The 20,274-nt window shown below is 33.5% G+C and overlaps 1 protein-coding gene across 1 annotated transcript; it reads left to right on the top strand.

The window, feature by feature from the left end:
* The first annotated feature begins 543 nt into the window (after positions 1-543).
* Positions 544-20,063, top strand: tmc4 (transmembrane channel-like 4). The gene is made up of 16 exons (XM_056475820.1): positions 544-827; positions 4,004-4,187; positions 4,843-4,985; positions 5,988-6,155; positions 6,770-6,855; positions 8,353-8,498; positions 8,574-8,721; positions 10,597-10,755; positions 12,698-12,852; positions 13,129-13,255; positions 15,210-15,307; positions 15,397-15,580; positions 15,665-15,795; positions 16,580-16,735; positions 18,812-18,890; positions 19,319-20,063. Exons 1-16 carry the CDS (start codon positions 785-787, stop codon positions 19,502-19,504), a joined length of 2,193 nt encoding a protein of 730 aa, XP_056331795.1. The 5' UTR covers positions 544-784; the 3' UTR covers positions 19,505-20,063.
* The last annotated feature ends 211 nt before the right edge of the window (positions 20,064-20,274 follow it).

Here is a 20,274-nt window from a genome sequence, read left to right as displayed (position 1 = left end):
AACATTTTAATAAAGCTTTACATCGCCAACATACAATGAGTGAGCAAAAGCCACGTGATCAAGCTAGTTTGCACTGCCTCACCTGCCTCCCCTGACAGCACGTCCCTGGTTAGCAGCCACCCAGAACACCCCAGAAACTACCCAGTGCCAAGTTTGCCATGGCACCACTATCATTTTAGTTTAGTTACTATAATTTCAGTTCAAAGTTTAAGTCTGTTTAGTTAAAGAACATACTTTTTAAAGAACGTAATCGACTTTGATCCATGAAACAAAAATGATTTAATGAGCAATAAACCACAGGAAGACAACTAACAAACAATACATTTTAACAGATTTAAAACTTTTATTTAATTACTAGTCATTATTCAAACAATCTCACAAATTTATTAAATCTGCAATCAGCTTTTAATCGCATTTGTGATAGAAATATTCTAACTGTGTGTGTGTGTGTGTGTGTGTGTGCGTGTGTGTGTGTGTGTGTGTGTGTGTCTTCCACACATGGTAACAGAATCTGTCAATAAGTTGCCTTTGTGCTCGAGGTCTGACAAGACACAGTTAATGTTTTTAGCTTGTGAGGCTGGTGTTCAGCTGGCAATGAGAACAAGGAAGTGTTTCCAAAGTTTATTTCCATGCGACTCAAAGTCCACATGACAGAGTCCTGACACGCCTGTGCTCTTCTCCGTCAATGGGAATTTGCCTCTGAAACTATGCATTACTGAGTACTGCTATTTTGGTATTGTGCTGTTTGTCGTCTTCATTTTACGTGGTGTCCATCTGATTTCTGATGGAGCTTAGAGAATTCAACAATGTAGTCCATCCACGTCCAGGTAAGAGTGAATGTCTAATTAAGAGCTAATGTCGTTCATGTATGAGCATAAAGGGACAGAGATTACATTACAGGTTAGAGTTGCAAATGCTTGTCCACGTCTATACTGTTTTCTAATTCTGATTATTACTTTATTTATTCATACATTTATAGCCGTATAACTGGTATAAGCCGTATAACTTGTTTTTAAAGACTTTATTTTAGGGACTGTAATTGATCATGTTATGAAATTATGTAGTTGTAATGTTCAATCCTGTCTGAGCTAATCTTACTGTTTCTTACTGTAATATGACGGCTCTACAACATAAACATTTTAATATACAATGTAGAATTATTAGAATAGTTTAAAAACAGCTTTATAGTAAAATACATATTTTATAAAAGAAATCTTTTTGCTGCTTGTTGAAACTCCTTATTTAAAACGAGCTAAATCAACAAAATTTTGTTTTCTGGGGGGATAACTTCATTATTTTAAGTTCAATCAACTTAAAATTGTAAAAACCATTAAGCTAGCTTAATTGATTTTTGTTGGGACAGCATGAAGAAATTGTGTGGAATCCTGCTTTTTAACAGTTTATAGCATGTATCAGAAAATAATGATGAATTGTAATAAAAATTTAAAATAGATATTATTTACACATATACACTACCTGACAAAAGTCTTGTTGTTGATGCCAGCTTTAAGAGCACCAAATATTAACTTGACTTCTAGTTGATCATTTTAAAAGTGGCAGATGGTAGATTTTAACTATAAATTATCTGTTGAACTGCATCCCAATCATCACAAATACTGCAGACGATCTATTGGAACCCACATGGACCCAAGATTCTTATAGAAATCAGTCAAGTTTAGTGAAGGAAAAATCATGGTTTGGGGTTACATTCAGTATGGGGGCATGCGAGAGATCTGCAAATTCTTCAGCAGGATAGAACTCTTCTCATACTTCAGCCTCCACATCAAAGTTCCTGAAAGCAAAGAAGGTCAAGGTGCTCCAGAATTGGCCAGCCCAGTCACCAGACATAACCATTATTGAGCATGTCTGGGGTAAGATGAAGGAGGAGGCATTGAAGATGAATCCAAAGAATCTTGATGAACTCTGGGAGCTATCTTATGTTTGTGTCTGTGAGTTTGTATTTACTTAATTAAATAACAGCTTTAACTTTGGCATTGTCATGTTCTTTATTGATTTAAACAAGTCAAGATTTTCAGGTATAACTGTCTGATAACACTAACAATAGAGCAAAGCTAACAGTCCATAGATACCCTCATGTTTAATGTGAACTCTATTCTAGTTTAAATGGACAGAGATATATAGGTCAGGGCTATGTATAGAAATGTAGTGCATAGAATATTTCAGGAGCTCTCCATTTTGTACAGTACTTGACTGTGTCTCTCTCTGTACAGTTAAACATCATTTTAATATAGGGTAAAATGCGTACGGTTGCAACAGCTTTTGCATTTCCTTCAGTATCTCAGAGACTGTTTGTTCTATATCTTAATATTTTTGTATAACATTTTTATATATTCAAAATTCAAACCCACATGTATCAGATACTCACTCAAAACTCTTAAACATGAACAAAGTCAAACGTTGCAACTATATGAAAATAAGCATTATAAAACACAATATTGGACTTTATTTTATTTGCAAACAGTCTGAATGTAAATTTGTCAAATTCTTAAATGTATTAAATTGGCCATGTAAGACAGGCTAGTAAAAGAGCCGCAAGAACCACATTTTGGTCAATTATTAAAATATATTGTGTGTGTGTGTGAGAGAGAGAGAGAGAGAGACCTCACTGTACTGCCTTCATCCTTCCCTTATTTGCTGCTGACTTCAGAACAAATATCTGCTGTGGGTTTCCACTCTCATAGAATACTGTTAAAAATTAAAATAAAATATAAATTAAAATTATTTAAAAAAACAGACTACACTACCTGGCAAAATCTTGTCGCCTATCCAAGTTTTAGGAACTACAAATAATAACTTGACTTCTAGTTGATCATTTGATATCAGAAGTGGCTTATATGAAAGGCAAAGACCAGATGACGCTTATTTTACCACAATAAAATATGATGATGCCTTGATTTTTTATTATTTATTAGGACAGTAAGGTCAGACTTTACAGAAACAATGTATAATGTAAAGTATCGAATATAAAGTCATGGTGCAGTGGAAAATAAATTTATTTTGTGTATGACTCCTATGAGCTTGGAGGACTGCATCCATACATCTCTGCAATGACTCAAATAACTTTTTAATAAAGTCATCTGGAATGGCAAAGAAAGGACTCAAGATTCTATGGATTCATCTTCAATGCCTCCTCCATCTTACCCCAGACATGCTCAATAATGTTCATGTCTGGTGACTGGGCTAGCCAGTCCTGGAGCACCTTTGCTTTCTTTGCTTTCAGGAATTTTTAGGTGGAGGTTTAAGTATGCGAAAGAGCTCTATCCTGCTGTGGATTTTGCCATCCTGTGATTTGTAATGTAATGGGCAGCACAAATGTCATGATACCTCAGGTTGATGATGTTGCCATCCACTCTGCAGATCTTTCGCATGCCCCCATACTAAATGTAACCCCAAACCATGATTTTTCCTTCACCAAACATGACTGATTTTTATGAGAATCTTGGGTCCGGGGCAGCACGGTGGTGCAGCAGGTAGCACTCTCATCTCACAGCAAGAAGGTCGCTGGTTCAAGCTTTTGGGTGGGTCAGTTGGCATTTCTATGTGGAGTTTGCATGTTTTCCTCATGTTAACGTGGGTTTTCTCCGGGTTCTCCTGTTCCCCCACAGTCCAAAGACATGCGGTACAGGTGAATTGGGTAAGCTAAAAATTGTCTGTAGTGTATGTGTGTGAATGATTGTGTATGGGTGTTTCCCAGTGATGGGTTGCAGCTGGAAGGGCATCCGCTGTGTCAAACATATGCTGGATAAGTTGCCAGTTCATTCCGCTGTGACGATCCCAGATTAATAAAGGGATTAAGCTGAAAAGAAAATGAATGAATGAATGAATCTTGGGTCCATGCAGGTTCCAATAGATCTTCTGCAGTATTTGTGACAACTTAAACTTGAACATAAAACATCTTAATTGCTTTATGTTCAATCTAATTTGTAAAAACAGTTTGGTTTGCAATTGTAATTGCTTTCAAATTCATTGTTTTCACCACCAGACTACCCCAGTCCTGATGTCTCCCAGCATTCCCTGAGGTTACGGACAGCTGCGGCTCCGGCTCAGGAGAGCAGCGGGGTTCAGTTTGACTGGGCTTCTCCTCCTCCTGAAGATGCTGAAGACTCCAGTGAAGCCCGAAACCTCCGCGAGCTGCCGCTGCACATGAGTCTGAAGAGAGCAGTAAGGTAGACATCAATTATCTCCTTACAGCAATGTACAGACATTACATTACCAAAACTGGAATGGAAAGGGAACAACTATTTCTATGTCCAACGAATTTCTAACAGAAACAACCACAGAAAGTTAAGAAAAGTTAACATATACTGTTGAAGTCAGAAATATTAGACTTTCTGGGTTATTTGCTGCTTGTATATAATATTTTCGCACTTTTTTCAACACATTTCTAAACATAATAGTTTTAATAACTCATTTCTAATAACTGATTTCATTTATCATGATGACAGTAAATAATGTTTCACTAGATATTTTTTCAAGGTACTAGTCTTCATCTTAAAGTGACATTAAAAGGCTTAACTAGGTTAATTAGGCAAGTCATTGTATTACGGTGGTTTGTTCTGTAGACTGATAAACTGCTTTTATTTTAGCCGTAATAAAACAAATAAGACTGTCTCCAGAAGAAAAAAATATTATAGGAAATACTGTGAATAATTCCTTGTTCCTTGTTCTGTTAAACATCATTTGGGAAATATTTAAAAAGGGGAAAAATAACAGGAGGGCTTAATAATTTTTAATAATTTAAGGTTAATAATTTTAACCTTAACTGTAATCATTAAGTTACTATATAAACTATTATGGGTTGTTTCTGTTTCTTCCTTCCAGGCAGGTGCAGCAGATGAGAGTTCCAGTTGTGTCCAGTTCTTGGAACATTAAACATTCACAGACATTTCGGCGTTTCTGTGAGGTGGCCAAAACTATTCTTAGCTATTTTGTTCTGTGGAAGAGGGGAATCCAAAGGATAGGAGGTGAAATATTATTGTATTTTGTATTAATTCATTAATTCATTTTCCTTCGGCTTAGTCTCTATTTCAGAGGTGGCTACAGCGAATGAACCGCCAACTATTCCAGCATATGTTTTACGCAGCGGATGCCCTTCCAGCTCCAACCCATCACAGGCAAACATCCATACACACTCATTCACATTTTAGCTTACCCAATTCCCCTATACCACATGTTTTTGGACTTGAAATTGGAGCACCCGGAGGAAACCCACGCAAACACGAGGAGTTAACAATTATGTTTAAAACTAAATTCTCTCTCCATTACACTTACTGATTAAGTACTTATTAAGTTGATTGACTATATGATAATTGTTACTACTAATATAATTAGCCTACTTTTGATCTAATCTGTTTAGCACATTGATTTGAACTGGGTAACAAGTCCATCAAGCATCACATTTAATCATGATTGGGGTGTTTAACTGCTAGCAATTAATTGTATTAAAATTGTATTAAAAGACTAAAATTAGAAATTATAAAACTTAATGAATTACATTTGAGGTCAGAATTATTAGCCCCCCTGAATTATTAGACCCCCTGTTTATTTTTCCCCCAAATTTATGTTTAACGGAGAGATGATTTTTTTCAACACATTTCTAAACATACAATATAACAATTTAAATATAGAACATTTTAATTAAGGACAATCAATAAATTGTGAATAATTTACTGCCCTTGTCTGAATGTAAACAATAAAAATTAACTGTAACCTGAGTATGAGTATTTTAAAACATGATAAAATCCATTTAAAAGATTGCATATAATCTTTTATGACCCAGCTCTGTATAAACTATACACAGAGATATAAAATTGTTTAATTAAAAGACTCTATATGCTGCTCTCATTAAGTACACTCTTTGTCTAGTAAAAGAAGCTCCTGAACATGATAAAATGGAGTTAACAACAACAATTAAACTAAATTAATTGTCATTTCCCCTTCTCTTCATCCACTTGTTTTGCTCAAAGGTCACTTTGGTGGAGGAGTCCAGTCCTACTTTCTGTTCCTGAGATTTCTGGTGATTCTCAACTTTCTGTCCTCCTTGTTAATCGCAGCGTTCGTACTCATTCCCAGCATTGTGTTTCGCTCCTTGAACTTCAACTCCACCTCCAACATCACTATAGTCAACATAACAGGTAGGAACACTGTCTCCCTTCCAGACACAAACACAAAGGCTGTCACACGTCAATGCCTCTAATGAGAAGATTCTTGCTGTTTACCTGATACCACAATTCTCTTTGCTTGGCCTGAGATCATTTCGAGTATTCATAAAAGCAGAAAAACCAGTCTGGCAACATACATCTACTTTACAAAGCCTATTAAATAAATAAAAAAAACAACAACAGCACTTATGGCATGTTTTGTTCTGAAGCATTGGTTGATCTGGTTAATAATTCATTTTAGTAACTAATCATTAAAAAATAGATCACTTTACAAAGAATTTGTAATTTAGGTCATTTCTTCCTTGTTCTAATATGTTTTTCTTATGTTGAGCAAAACTTGTAATAGTTTGCCGTGCAGTTTTACTAATCTTTTTCTCTTAATTATATTAGTTTAAGGGTTTAAACACAATAAGGATTAACACTCTTTGTTGAAATACTACAATCAATTAAGCATTAAACACAATATTTCTTTATAATTATAAATCCATTTGAAAAAACACTCTTTGAATGTCTGTTTTCACTATACTGGTGTGAATTCACTGTACATGAACTTTTAAATCGCATTTTGATTATTTTGATTGCCACAGGTTTAGAGACCTGCATGCAGTATGATCCAAAACCTGATGCTCTCATGGTGTTCTTCACATACTTTCTGGACCTGGTTTCAGGCACGGTATGGACAGATTTATAGATATTTTTGTGGATACATTGAAAATTTAGAAATACTGAAAATTCTGAATAGATATAAAAATACAATTATATTGAGAAGTATCACAATTTAAAACATACCTTTTATATCAAAAACTGTTTAAACTAAAATCTAATTTATTCCTGGGATGGCAAATCTGAATTTTGAGTGGGAATTTTGATTTCACATGATGAATTGGTTATAATATATATATACATTTTATCCATTTCTCTGTGAATATAGCTAATATATTTTGGTGCATTTTAACAAAACAGATTTATTAAACAAATATATTTATTAATTTAACATTTTAGTCACCAAACATTTAGAAATAAAAAGATAATACACTTAAATTAATGCAAAATATTGGGAAAAAAATTAAAAACTACAATTTTCAACTAAATATATTTAATTGTTTTTGTTTCTCTTAAATTTAGCTCTTTTTAAAAAATATATTTTTATGTAACATAATTTTGGGTGTTCTAATTTTGGACTGTTATCATAAGTTATTTTATTAGATTAGCTCCAGATTTGGCTTCAGTACTTACTAATATATATATATATATATATATATATATATATATATATATATATATATATATATATATATATATATATATATATATATATATATATATATATATATATATATATATATATATATATATATATATATATATATATACACACACACACACACACACACACACACACACACACACACACACACACACACATACAGTTGAAGTCAGAATTATTAGAATTTCTTTTCATTTTTTTTTATATTTCCCAAATGATGTTTAACAGAGCATGGACATTTTCACAGTATGTCTGATAATATTTTTTCTTCTGGAGAAAGTCTTATTTGTTTTATTTCAGCTAAAATCAAAGCAGTTTTTATTTTTTAAAAACCATTTTCAGGTCAATATTATTAGCCTCTTTAAGCTATATTTTTTTCGATTGTCTACACAGAACAAACCATCGTTATACAATAACTTGCCTAATTACCCTAACCTGCCCAGTTAACCTAATTAACCTAGTTAAGCCTTTAAATGTCACTTTAAGCTGTATAGAAGTGTCTTAAAAAAATATCTAGTCAAATATTATTTACTGTCATCATGGCAAAGATAAAATAAATCAGTTATTAAAACTATTATGTTTAAAAATGTGTTGAAAAAATCTGTCCTCCGTTAAACAGAAATTGGGAAAAAAATAAACAGGCTTCAATTGTAACTGATGCCAGTCTTTAAATAGTAATGTAAAAGAACTGTATTAAATGTAGCATTGTCAGCATTTTTGTTGCGAGCTTTTACAGTTACACATGTAACATTTTCATTTAAACTTAAATGTGAACCGAATTAAAATAAAATGCACAATATATTATTCACAAAATGTACGCTACTACTGTTTCAAGTTTATTTAGTCTGACATGTAAGCTATTTCTTTGTCTGTGAATATTTGCATTGTCATGTCCTCCATCAGGGTTTTATGGAATATTCATACCTTTTTTATGGCTATTATAATAACACAATGATTGAAAGCAATGGCTTCTCTTACAACATCCCTCTGGCCTACTTGTTGACGGCAGCCTTCTACTTCCTCTTCTGCTTCGTTTGTATAATTATTAGGTGAGTCAGCTTTTGTCAGAGTTGTTAAAAGGACATTGCTGTAGAATTAAGCTGACTTCTCTGTCTGTCCAACAGAATGGGTGGCACGGCTCGTGTTGTTGTAGAGACAGGTGCAGGAGCAGCCGGGGGTTACTGTATGCTGGTGTTTACAGGATGGGATCACGGTCTTCAAGGAGACCGCGCCATAAAACTAAAACAAAACAACGTTCGCTACCGGTTACAGGTTTGTGCACGGGAAAACAAAACTAGAAATGAAATGCCCTCAGGTATTTATGATGGAAATACTACGGATGCACCAATGTTTTTATGTTTTTTTTTTGCCTGTTACCAGTTCTGAATTTAACATTTAAAAAACTTTTAACTGATATGATACCGATATTGGTCAATTACATACAGAACTATATTTTTTCTGCAATTAATTTGATTGAAGATGAATTGGATCTGCATAACATTTTACTAAATATTTTACTAAATGCAAAAGACAATAAATCACAATCTTCAAAGGTGATTTTTGCTATTTAATAAGTCTGGTGAAAGGGGTGGTTCTTTTTTTCTCAAAAAGTGGACATTTTTGTTACTCATTTTGTTACTCATTTTGTTATTCATTACTCACCTCATTTTCTATTTAACTATGAGGTTTAAATAGAGCATTTTTTTCTGGATTAGCTTGTCAGATGTCATTACAACCACACTTTTTGATGTACCAAAAACATCTCCTAAAGATTTAGAATAAAGAAATATGAAAAGGTTGTTGTTATTATTATTTTTAAATGCAAATATATCACATCATATATCATTAGAAAAAAAGGAATCTATTAAAGTTTTAAAACTGTAACCTCTTGTCATTCATTAGGCTGGTAACAAACTGGGGTGCGTTTCCTAAAAAACAACATAACTCGTAGCTGAACTATCAAAGTACGATGCATCATTTGGGAAAAGAAATATGTAGTGATGAGTGTTACCCCAAAACCGTAGTTTCTCTGTCGCAGATCCATTGTTTGAACCACATTACTTTTAACGAAAAACGCCCATAATGATGCTCTAAACGGGGTGGTAACAACTTTTTTAGAGCAGAACCCCATTAATTTCAACAATTATATTGTTTTACATGCACATGTGTAAAAATATTATTATTATTATTATTATTATTATTATTATTATTATTATTATTATTATTATTATTATTAAGTAGGACATTGTTTATTTATTTTTTATTTTTTGAAAAGTCTACTTTTACAATTTGACACATTGAAACCACTGCAGAAATATACAGCGCCAGAGGTGTAGTTGCAAGCATACAAGTTTGCAAGTTTGTGAATGTTCGTTGGAACGAAGGATTCGGGAAATGCCAAATCAACGAACTATGTTTGTAATGATGGAACTTGCGACCTTATTAGCCAAGGATGGTTTTCGGAAACGCACCCCTGGCCAGCACATTCAACTTTGCTCAGTCAGAATTTGTCCATTTGAATAATAAAAAATAAAAACATAATAATAGTACATTTTTTCTAGCCTCTAGCCTGAATATTTCTTTCATTAACTTTTATTTGACATATAATAAAAGAGATTTAGTGAACTCAACAAATAAATCTGTGTGCTTGCTGTTTGTAAATTATATATTTTTCTGACTCACTACAAATTTTTTATATTGTCCAAGATGTAGCCAAGATTGAATAGATTTAGACAAAACTAGCCAATGGTTTTTGCCATCGCTTGATCATGGTGCACACCAGTTGCTTACATTGCTTGCATTTTGAACATATCAGACAAACAGGTTACATTTACATTACATTTTTACATTTTAAATTACATTTTTTGCAAGCATTTGATGATTTTTGTCTAAGAAAAATGTTGGATTATTCAGCAAATGTGCAACTGATTTCCTCCATGTAAGCAATAAACCATCTGTATGTGCTTTTTTATATTATTGCTGATATGCTGATAGCTTTCATTTAATCTAATATCAGCAGCAGATATATATATATATATATATCGGTGCATTCTTAGAGAATACGGTGACTCATTGCACAGGTTCTTTTTGGAAAGTATTTTTGCCTGTCATTTTGACTCCATCTGACTCTGTGTTTCTGTTCCTCAGGTGGATTTAGAAGAGGAGAGGCTTAAAAAGAAGGCTGCCTCGCTGACTTTGGGCCAAACAGTCTCTCTCTATGCTCTTCGAATTTTCCTTAATCTAATAGTCTCGACACTCGTCGGTGCAACCTTCTTTGGCATTGCTAAGGCAACACAGTTCAGCCAGGTTAGTTCAATAAATTAAAATGAGGAAGTTTGACAATGTAGAATCCCATTATGGCCAGTAATTGGTGGTAATTCCTGATTCATGGTAGGGCAATATGGCAAAAAAAGTATATATTATTATAGTATTTTATTGTATTTTAATTATTTTGCTGAATTACTATATTACACTGTATATCTTGATGTTTTATCTCTGTATTTTGTTTGTTTAGCTTTTTGTTCACCCTGCTCAGGGTTGTCCAGTGAAGCTGTTTATATTAAAGCATTTGATGCTTTTGGTCTGAGAAAAATGTTGGATTATTCATATATTAATTTAATTATTTTGTTTTATTTTGTTGTATTTTAATTGCTTTGTTGAATTACTATATACACTGTATATCTTGGTATTTTATCTCTCAGACAATCCTCATTCATTTATTTTATTTTCGGCTTAGTCCCTTTATTAATCTCGGGTCACCACAGTGGAATGAACCGCCAACTCATCCAGCATATTTTTTATGTAGCGGATGCCCTTCCAGCTGCAACCCATAACTGGGAAACATCCATACACACTCATTCACACACACACTATGGACAATTTAGCCTACCCAATTCACCTATACCGCATAGGGAAAACTGGAGCACCTGGAGGAAACCCATGTGAACACAGGGAGAACATGCAAACTCCACACAGAAACACCAACTGACCCAGCCGAAGCTCGAACCAGCGACCTTCGTGCTGTGAGGCAACAGCACTACCTACTGTGCCACCGCGTCGCTCAGACAATCTTTATATAATATAATATAATATAATATAATATAATATAATATAATATAATATAATATAATATAATATAATATAATATAAGCGACGCAGTTGCGCAGTAGGTAGTGCTGTCGCCTCACAGCAAGAAAGTTGCAGGTTCAAACCTCGGTTGGGTCAGTTGGCGTTTCTGTATGGAGTTTGCATGTTCTCCCTGCGTTCGCGTGGGTTTCCTCCGGGTGCTCTGGTTTCACCCACAGTCCAAAGACATGCGGTACAGGTGAATTGGGTAGGCTAAATTGAATGTATGTGTGTGAATGAGTGTTTATGGGTTTCCCAGTGATGGGTTGTGGCTGGAAGGGCATCCGTTGCGTGAAACAAATGCTGGATAAGTTGGCGGTTATATTCGCTGTGGCAACCCCAGATTAATAAAGGGACTAAGCTGAAAAAGAAAATGAATGAATAATATAATATAATATAATATAATATAATATAATATAATATAATATAATATAATATAATATAATATAATATAATATAATATAATATAATATAATATAATATAATATGATATAATATAATATGAAAATTGAATTAAAATTCATGTGTTTGTTTAATTTTTTGTTCACCCTGTCCAGTGTTGTCCTGTGCAGCAGTGTTTATATTAAAGGCTATAAAAGCGTGTGTATGTAACCATCTGTGCTACACATTATGGTTAACATCACATGACATACTAACATTGTAAAAACAAAAATTCATGCTTCATAAAACTGATGTTAAATTCACCAAACTAATAATCTTTTAATAATTTAATGAATCCCTTTACAATAGTCCAGTTTTAAAGTGTGTCAAAAAAAAGGTAACACTTTACAGTATGAGACTTGTAGTTAATATTAGTTAATACATTTCCTAACATGAACAAACAATTAAAAATAAATTAATTACTATATTATTTCATGTAAGTGCCAATCTGTAAGCAGCACACAGCACTATTTAAAGTATGTTTACTTTATCTTATGAGCTATTTTAAAGCCCCAATATAAAGCATGACTCATGACAAAGTGGATTATGCTCTTTGCCTCCAGCAGCTCAAATGCACATTTATCAAACTGTTGTCAGTTCACTAATACTCTAATGACTGCTAGTTGACATGTAGTAATAAGTAACAATAATTAATTGTTGCATATCTCTCTTTTCCCCTAAGTCTATGAAAACAACAGGTTTTACGGGGCTACTGTTGCAGTACTTACCCTCCATGGTCATAACAGCAAGCAATTTTGTGGTGCCCTTACTCTGTGACAAGATTGCATTACTGGAAAAGTATTCCCCCAGTACCACGGTTATCCTAGCCTTGCTCAGGTTTGATCAACACTTGCATCCGCACTGAATGAAGATATCAAAGAGAACAAAGAACAGAAATATAATAAGCACTTCTTGTTTAGCCTTGGTTGGAGTCCTCGATGAGAGCTCTTCATTAAATAGCTTACAAAAAATGATTTTAAATGAAACCCTGTCATATTCTCTTAACACTCACACATTGTCCATCCATCCACCGCTCTCTTTGATTTGGTCTTTGTTGTCATTCTCTTTTTCTGCTCCTGCAATGCTGCTTATTCTCTTTGTTGTTTGTTGTAGGGCAGTGTTTTTGCGTTTGGTCAGTTTGGGTGTTTTGCTGTACACTCTATGGGAGCAGATTACCTGTAAAGGAGAGATTGGCAGTGATGACTGTAAACTTTGCGGTTATTATTATAACCAATACAAGGTAAATGAGATATGCACTCATTCATAAATTGGTCAGATCAGATACACTACCACTAGTTAGCATAAAAAGTCATTGTATAAAAATGGTTTGTTCTTTAGACAATCTAAAAAAAAGAGTGCTAATAATTTTGACCTTAAAATGGTGTTAAAAACACTTCAAACTGCTTTTTATTCTTGCCAAAATAAAACAAATAAGAAGAAAAAATATTATAGGAAATACTGTGAGAATGTCCTTGCTCTGTTAATCGACATTTGGGAAATATTTGAAAAAGAAAAAGAAATTTATAAGAGGGCTAATCATTTTGACTTCATATATTATATTGTAATAAATAAATATATTAAAATAATTGTCAATGAAGTTACCATATATAGTTCTTCGCCTGATAAAGGTTTACATTTTTTGGATTTAAATGCTGACTAAGGTATATTTGTTTAGACAAAGATGTAATAAAAGCTTAAAATGTGCAATTTTACTATAAAGTATAGATTTGTTTTTATTGTTTTAATATATTTAATATACGTACTTAACCCTATATACTCCTGTCTTTTGGCCCTCAGTGTCTAGTGATCTTTTATAAATTGGTATAATATGCTGATGTTAGTGCTCAATACACATATATTATTATTAGTGATGAAAACATATATTCTATGCAAAATATTCTATGCAAAGCAAAATTCAAATTTCAAAAGAACAGCAATCTTTTCTGAGTAGGTTAGGTTAGGTTACTTCATTTATACCCGAAGGTAGATCTGGTTTGCAGTAAAGAGTTCTCATTTCATAACAGTGCCACACACACAAAGAAAAAACTCACATAGTCACAACAACAAATGGACACAAAGACATAAAACTTAAACATACAAAAACACTCTCTTCCAGAAAAAAAAAAAAAATAAAAATGAAATAAGTAAATAAATAAATAAAATAAAGAATAAATAAATAATCACTTCAAGTGTCCCCTCCACACACACTCTTTAAAAGAATCTATCGCATATACAAGTCACAGAAACACCTCTGCTTTAGTCTATGCCTTATTTAAAAGTCTAATGGCTGCTGGAAGGAATCTAACTAACAGCTTGATACTAGAAACCTGTGACCAGAAGGAAGGAGCTGAAACTCCTATAGTATAGCGTACGAGCAGTGTCACTCAAAATTGAATTTATAATTCTCTTTAGCTGCCTGGTGTAAACAGCCTCCATATTGGCTAGTGAAACCCCAGTCAGCTTACTGGACCACTTAACTATTTAGTGAGTTTTTATTCTTAACAGAAAGGTTCCCAAACCAAAACACCAAAGTAAAAGATAAAACGGATTCAAGAAAGGCATGGTAAAATAAAATCATCATGTGTTTATCAATATGGAAATGATTTAACTTTCTCAAATAGGAATGGTCGCAGTCAATAATTGTGCTAAGGTATTTATATGATTGCACTGTTTCGACAGTCTGATTTTTAATGGAAGTGTTTACCTGTGTGTGAGCAGCCTTCCTAAAATCAATTATCATATCTTTTGTCTTTAATATATTTAACTGAAGATATGACTTCTCACACCATCTAACAAAATCAGTAAGTACCGGACCATGACCTGTTTCATTAGCATAAAGTCGGCTGACAATGACAGTGTCATCTGCATACTTAATATTTTCCCACCTACTCAGGCACATACTTGTGTAAAGGATGTATAATAGGAGCAAACTTTATTAGATAAGCATCCATTTACTCTAACACTTTTCTATAAGTGTTCTATATTTAAACTGTTCTATAAGTCTACTAATAAAAATGTGAGGTTGAATTGTGTTAAAAGCAGAGTAGAGAAACACAATTCTTTAACTAAGAAATGAATGACTTCAAACGTTTGAATAGTTGAAGTTTTAGGATTGATGTCTTAATGGTTATTGCCTAGAGTCTAACATTTTGCAATTTTTAAAATAATTTCAATCCTTCATTTACACTGTTTAGTGCTGGGAAACGCGAGTTGGACAAGAAATGTATAAATTAACTCTTTTTGACTTCCTGATTACCATTGCTACACTGATCCTGGTAGAGTTTCCACGCAGGTATGTTTCTTTCTTTTATGTTTGTGTGTGTATATTACTTCATACAAGTATTCAGTTAAAAATCTAAGTCTGTTACTTTACATGTTCAGGATCGTGGTGGATCATTGCTCATGTAAACTGAGCAAGTTAGTGGGACGGCAAGAGTTTCTGGTTGCCCCGAATGTTCTTGCTCTCGTTTACAGTCAAACGGTGGTTTGGACTGGAGCTCTTTTCTGTCCATTGCTGCCGCTCATCAACACCGTCAAATTCATCATCTTTTATTACTGCAAAAAGGTACCAGGAGCACATTTTTCTCAGATGCACAAATACGTTTGCAGTCATTTGCAGTCATTGCTTCTTTTTTTTGGCTTGTGTCAGATTACTCTCTTCCAAAACTGTCAACCGGCAACAAGAAACTTCAGATCCACCACCTCCAACTTCTTCTTCCTGTTAGTTCTGCTCTTTGGATGGATGTTGGCCAGTGTGGTTCTGCTTTACAGTGTTGCTAAGTGAGTGACTTTCCATTCTGTAGATCATTCTACTGTATTTCAGTAGTTCCCAAAGTGGGGGTTGGGACCCCCCGGGGGGTCGCAGGACAATGATGGGGAGGTCACTTGGTGATTTCCAAAAATCAAATTCATTTTATTAAACTATTGGAAATCTCTTATTTAGATTTTATCCATAACCTACAGAGGAAAATACAGTAATTAATAGTTACATTAAAAAAACAACATGCAAATAAAAAGCCATCAGCCTTTTGGGGTTTTTTGCAACCCCTGGGGTGATTACGTTATATTAAAGACACAGCACACTGATTTTATGGCAGCAAGTTAAACTTTCTGACACCTTTATGGCACTCGCGTACATTACAAATAAATACAGGCCACAACTGAACATGGAGGATGGTCTCCGAGTGGCGTTCTTTAAAATTAAATGATGAATAGACTTGGGCCTATTGGTATGTGTGCGCCAGCCACCTCAGAGGATATTGAGGGTCAAGAGTCACTGGCATTGTAATTTTGGGGGTCGTGGGCTGAAAAGTTTGGGAACCCCTGCTGTATTTAATACCAGAAATGGAATATGAACGTATTAACATGTATACATATAAAGGTTGAGATTGTTTGGAACCTTTAACATCCATGAACACTTTAGATTGTTAAAATGTTCTTCACACTATGAAGAATTTTTCACTGAAAGTTTGTTTGGGAAACCTTTCCATCTTCTATGGCTTCACTGTAAAACCCCCACTTTTGGTTCTTTCTACTGTCAAGATTTATAATAAGTCTGTTTTAGGATCCATCCGTCATATGGCTGTGGCCCTTTCCGCCTTGACCCAACTATGTGGGATGTTGTACCACAAGCTGTTAAATTGCTAAACACCACCAGCAGAGCTTTCCTGTTTTACATCGGCTCCCAGAAATGCTCTATTCCACTCTTCATCTTCTCTTGGTATGTATAAACAGACATGGGTTTATACACACACTGCCAGTCAAACGTTTGGGATCAGTAGGATTTTTAAATGTTTTAATATAAGTTTATCCTACTCACCAAGGCTGCGTTTATTTCATCATTACTACAGTACAAATGCTAAAATTGTGAAATGTTATTGCACTATAAAATAACTGTTCAAAAGTAGTTTATCATTTAATTTAATAATTTATTGCAGTGATTTTAAAGATGAATTTTTAGCTTCATTACTCCAGTCTTCAAAGTCACATGATCCTTCAGAAATCACTCCATTATTATTATTATTATTGGTATTATTATTATTATTATTATTAATGGTAATAGTAATAAAAGCAATAATGAGTGGAGTAATAATGTCATTTGAAACTACATATAATAATAATAAAGCAGTTATATAAAATAGTAATATATATTTAATGATTTGACATTTATATTTTTACATTTAATAAATTCACCTCGGTAAATATTGTTGGTTATTATTCTTGGTGAATATTATTGATAAAGTAATTTTCTTTAAAAAAACATGCAAAAAAACGTAGTACTCCCAAACTTTTGACCAGTACTGTGTGACTTCATGTAAAACTTTAGTTTACTAGTTTACTACTGATAAGTCCAGATCCAATACTATAACACTTTTCACACTTTTAAGGCTTTTCACACTGCACATAACCCCAGAATATATTGCCATTGTAAACACCACTAAGTCTAAGTAAAGGAACCTTTCACACTTACAATTTAGAAGTGCTGCTTTTTACCTATGAAACCCTGCAATGGAGCAGCAGAGTTAGTGCCTCTTTTACACTGGTAACCTCACATTGCAGTGCCAGTGCACAGATCGACCGGCCATTGTTTTACTTTATCCAATCTCTGCTCTAAAATGGCAAACAAACTACATTGCAATCATTTTATATCTAAATAAACGGTAACACTTTACAATAACAGTACATGAATAATATATTAATATGTAAACTTAACATTACTTCATTATGAATTAATGCTGAGTTATGGTGCGCTAATTATGAACTAACTTTCACTACAACATGAGTCACATAAGTTCATGTGTGAATAACTGTTACCTTAATTACTTGTCAGTACATGCTGTTATAATGTAATTAACATTTAAGTTTAAGCTAAGTGTAACCAACATGAACTCATGTGCTGTTAAAGTATAATTATGTCCTGTCTACTTGAAGAGGCACATCACCATTATCTCATCCTTAACTACTCATGAACTCCTGTGTTTAAACTGTTCTTGTTTATGCGACAACACTTTAAATTGTTATTCAGTATGAACGCACTAGACGGATGTGCATAAGGAGTAGTTAAGAATGGGTTAATGATAATGTGCCCCTCCAAGTAAAGTCATGATATAATTATACATTATTATATCATGAGTTCATCACGGTTAAATTAAGCATGAACTAATGTGGTGATTAAAACATTAATTAACAAACAACCATGTACTAACAAGTAATTAAGGTAGTCGTTATTCACTCATGAACTCATGTAGTTATAGTTAGTTCATGATTAGCACACGGCCACGCATTAACTCATCATTTGTTCATAATAAAGTAATGTTTAGTTTACATATGAACACATCATTATTCATGTACTGTTATTGTAAAGTGTTACCAATTAAACTTAAACTAACATTAACAGCGGCCAGAGATGCCAAATACCCACAGAGATAAATATATAAAGTGTGAAAAGCCCTTAGTTATTTATTTATTTATTTATTTCAAGTTTATTTGACAGAGATGATGCACATTATCAATATTAAAAAATGTACAATGTGCCAGATTTACCCAAAGGCTATTTTTCATCTGCAGTCTCTGGACTGATGTTACAATAGTCACCCTAAACACATATTAATCAATACATAATATACACAAACATCAAAATACATATAAACTTACATCTTTCCTCCTAATTATGACTTCGGTTGAGGACTGCTCATGAGATTATTGTTTCTGTGATAAAAACACTTATGCATACCCTTCGATTATATGTTGATGTAGGACATGGACTGATTTTGAATGTATTTTTTTTAATATACAGCATCCTCCTGTGCTATGTGAGTGCTTTAACGTCAGTCCATGGGAAAAGTGTAGCGCTGCTGAAATCTCAGTGTGCACTGGTAAGTACCTGAATATTAGTCATCCAAATCTGCAGATATTAAAGTATAGTGTAATTACATAATAGATTGATAATATCTTTCTGATATTGTACTGCTGGTTAGACCTAAACTGCATTTCGTTGCTATGTACTTGTACATGTGTAATGACAATAAAGTTGAATCTAATCTAATCTAATCTAATATAATCTAATCTAATCTAATCTAATCTAATCTAATCTAATCTAATCTAATATAATATGTTAAATTTCCTGTGAATACCTTTCAGCACAAAAATAAAAATTAAGTATAAAGATCACAGAAAGCCTAAATAAAATGATGTAATATTTACAGTAATAAGTTTGAACACCTTCCTGAACAAAGACATTCTTGCGTCCAGTTTAACCTCTCACTGAATCTGTTACTAATTCGTCTTCATCTGTGTGTAACAGGAACAGCGTGACAAGCAATTCCTGATCAGACAAATTGAAGAGCTGAATGCCACAATGCAGAAAGCAGAACATGAACCGCAGCTGCTAAATACAGAGACTGAGCCTTTCCAACACACAGCAGCTACACAGTGGAATCAACATAACAATTACGCTTTTGACCCTGATGAAGATCCAAGGCCATATTAAGACTTCAATGAAGTGTATTGTGCACTCCAATATTTTAAGGAGAACATTTCAATCATATTTTCATTAAGTCTGGCGTCTAAGACTGATTTAAATTATTGCTTTTAAGCGAGTGAGCTTATTTGATCAAAGAGACGGAAAGGGGGATTACAAATATTGTTGAATAAATGCTAATCAAAGAACCCTGAAAAAAATAGATAAGACTGAAGATTGGAGTAATGATGCTCAATACATTGGCATGACAGGAGTACATTTATTCTAAACTAGACAATTTACTGTTTTTACTGTGTATTTGACCAACTTCAGTCTTGGTCTCTTGGTCATTCTTATTGACCTCAACCCTTGGCAGTGGCAGTGTATATATGTTTATATTTATCCAATATTATGTCTGTTTATTTGCACATTTTCTCATTTCATAATTTGCTTGAATTACTTTGAACAGTTTGTCAACGTGAACAAGTTTCTGTGATGTATATTAATGCACTTTATGCACAGGCCATATATGCTGTGCCTGCTTAAAAATTAAATCTGAATTATTTATAAACTCAAGTCTTTTCATTGAGTTGGATGTGTTTAATTCATTTTCAAACCATAAAAACAAAAACAAAAAACTACTTCTTTCAGGCCTATAGCCAGGGGGTGGTTCGAAAGACCTGAAGACTTTGACCTTACTGACAAAGTCCAGAATTTGGGCTTTACATGTGTTCCTTTGTCCCATTTTTGACTGCTGTGCCATCATAAATTGTGAAAATTACAGATAGAAGAAGGCTTTA

The sequence above is a fragment of the Danio aesculapii genome, chromosome 16 (genome assembly GCF_903798145.1).
Source record: "Danio aesculapii chromosome 16, fDanAes4.1, whole genome shotgun sequence".
Classification (NCBI taxonomy): domain Eukaryota; kingdom Metazoa; phylum Chordata; class Actinopteri; order Cypriniformes; family Danionidae; genus Danio; species Danio aesculapii.
Note: the sequence above shows the minus strand (reverse complement) of the source record. Positions and strands in the feature narration are given on the sequence as shown.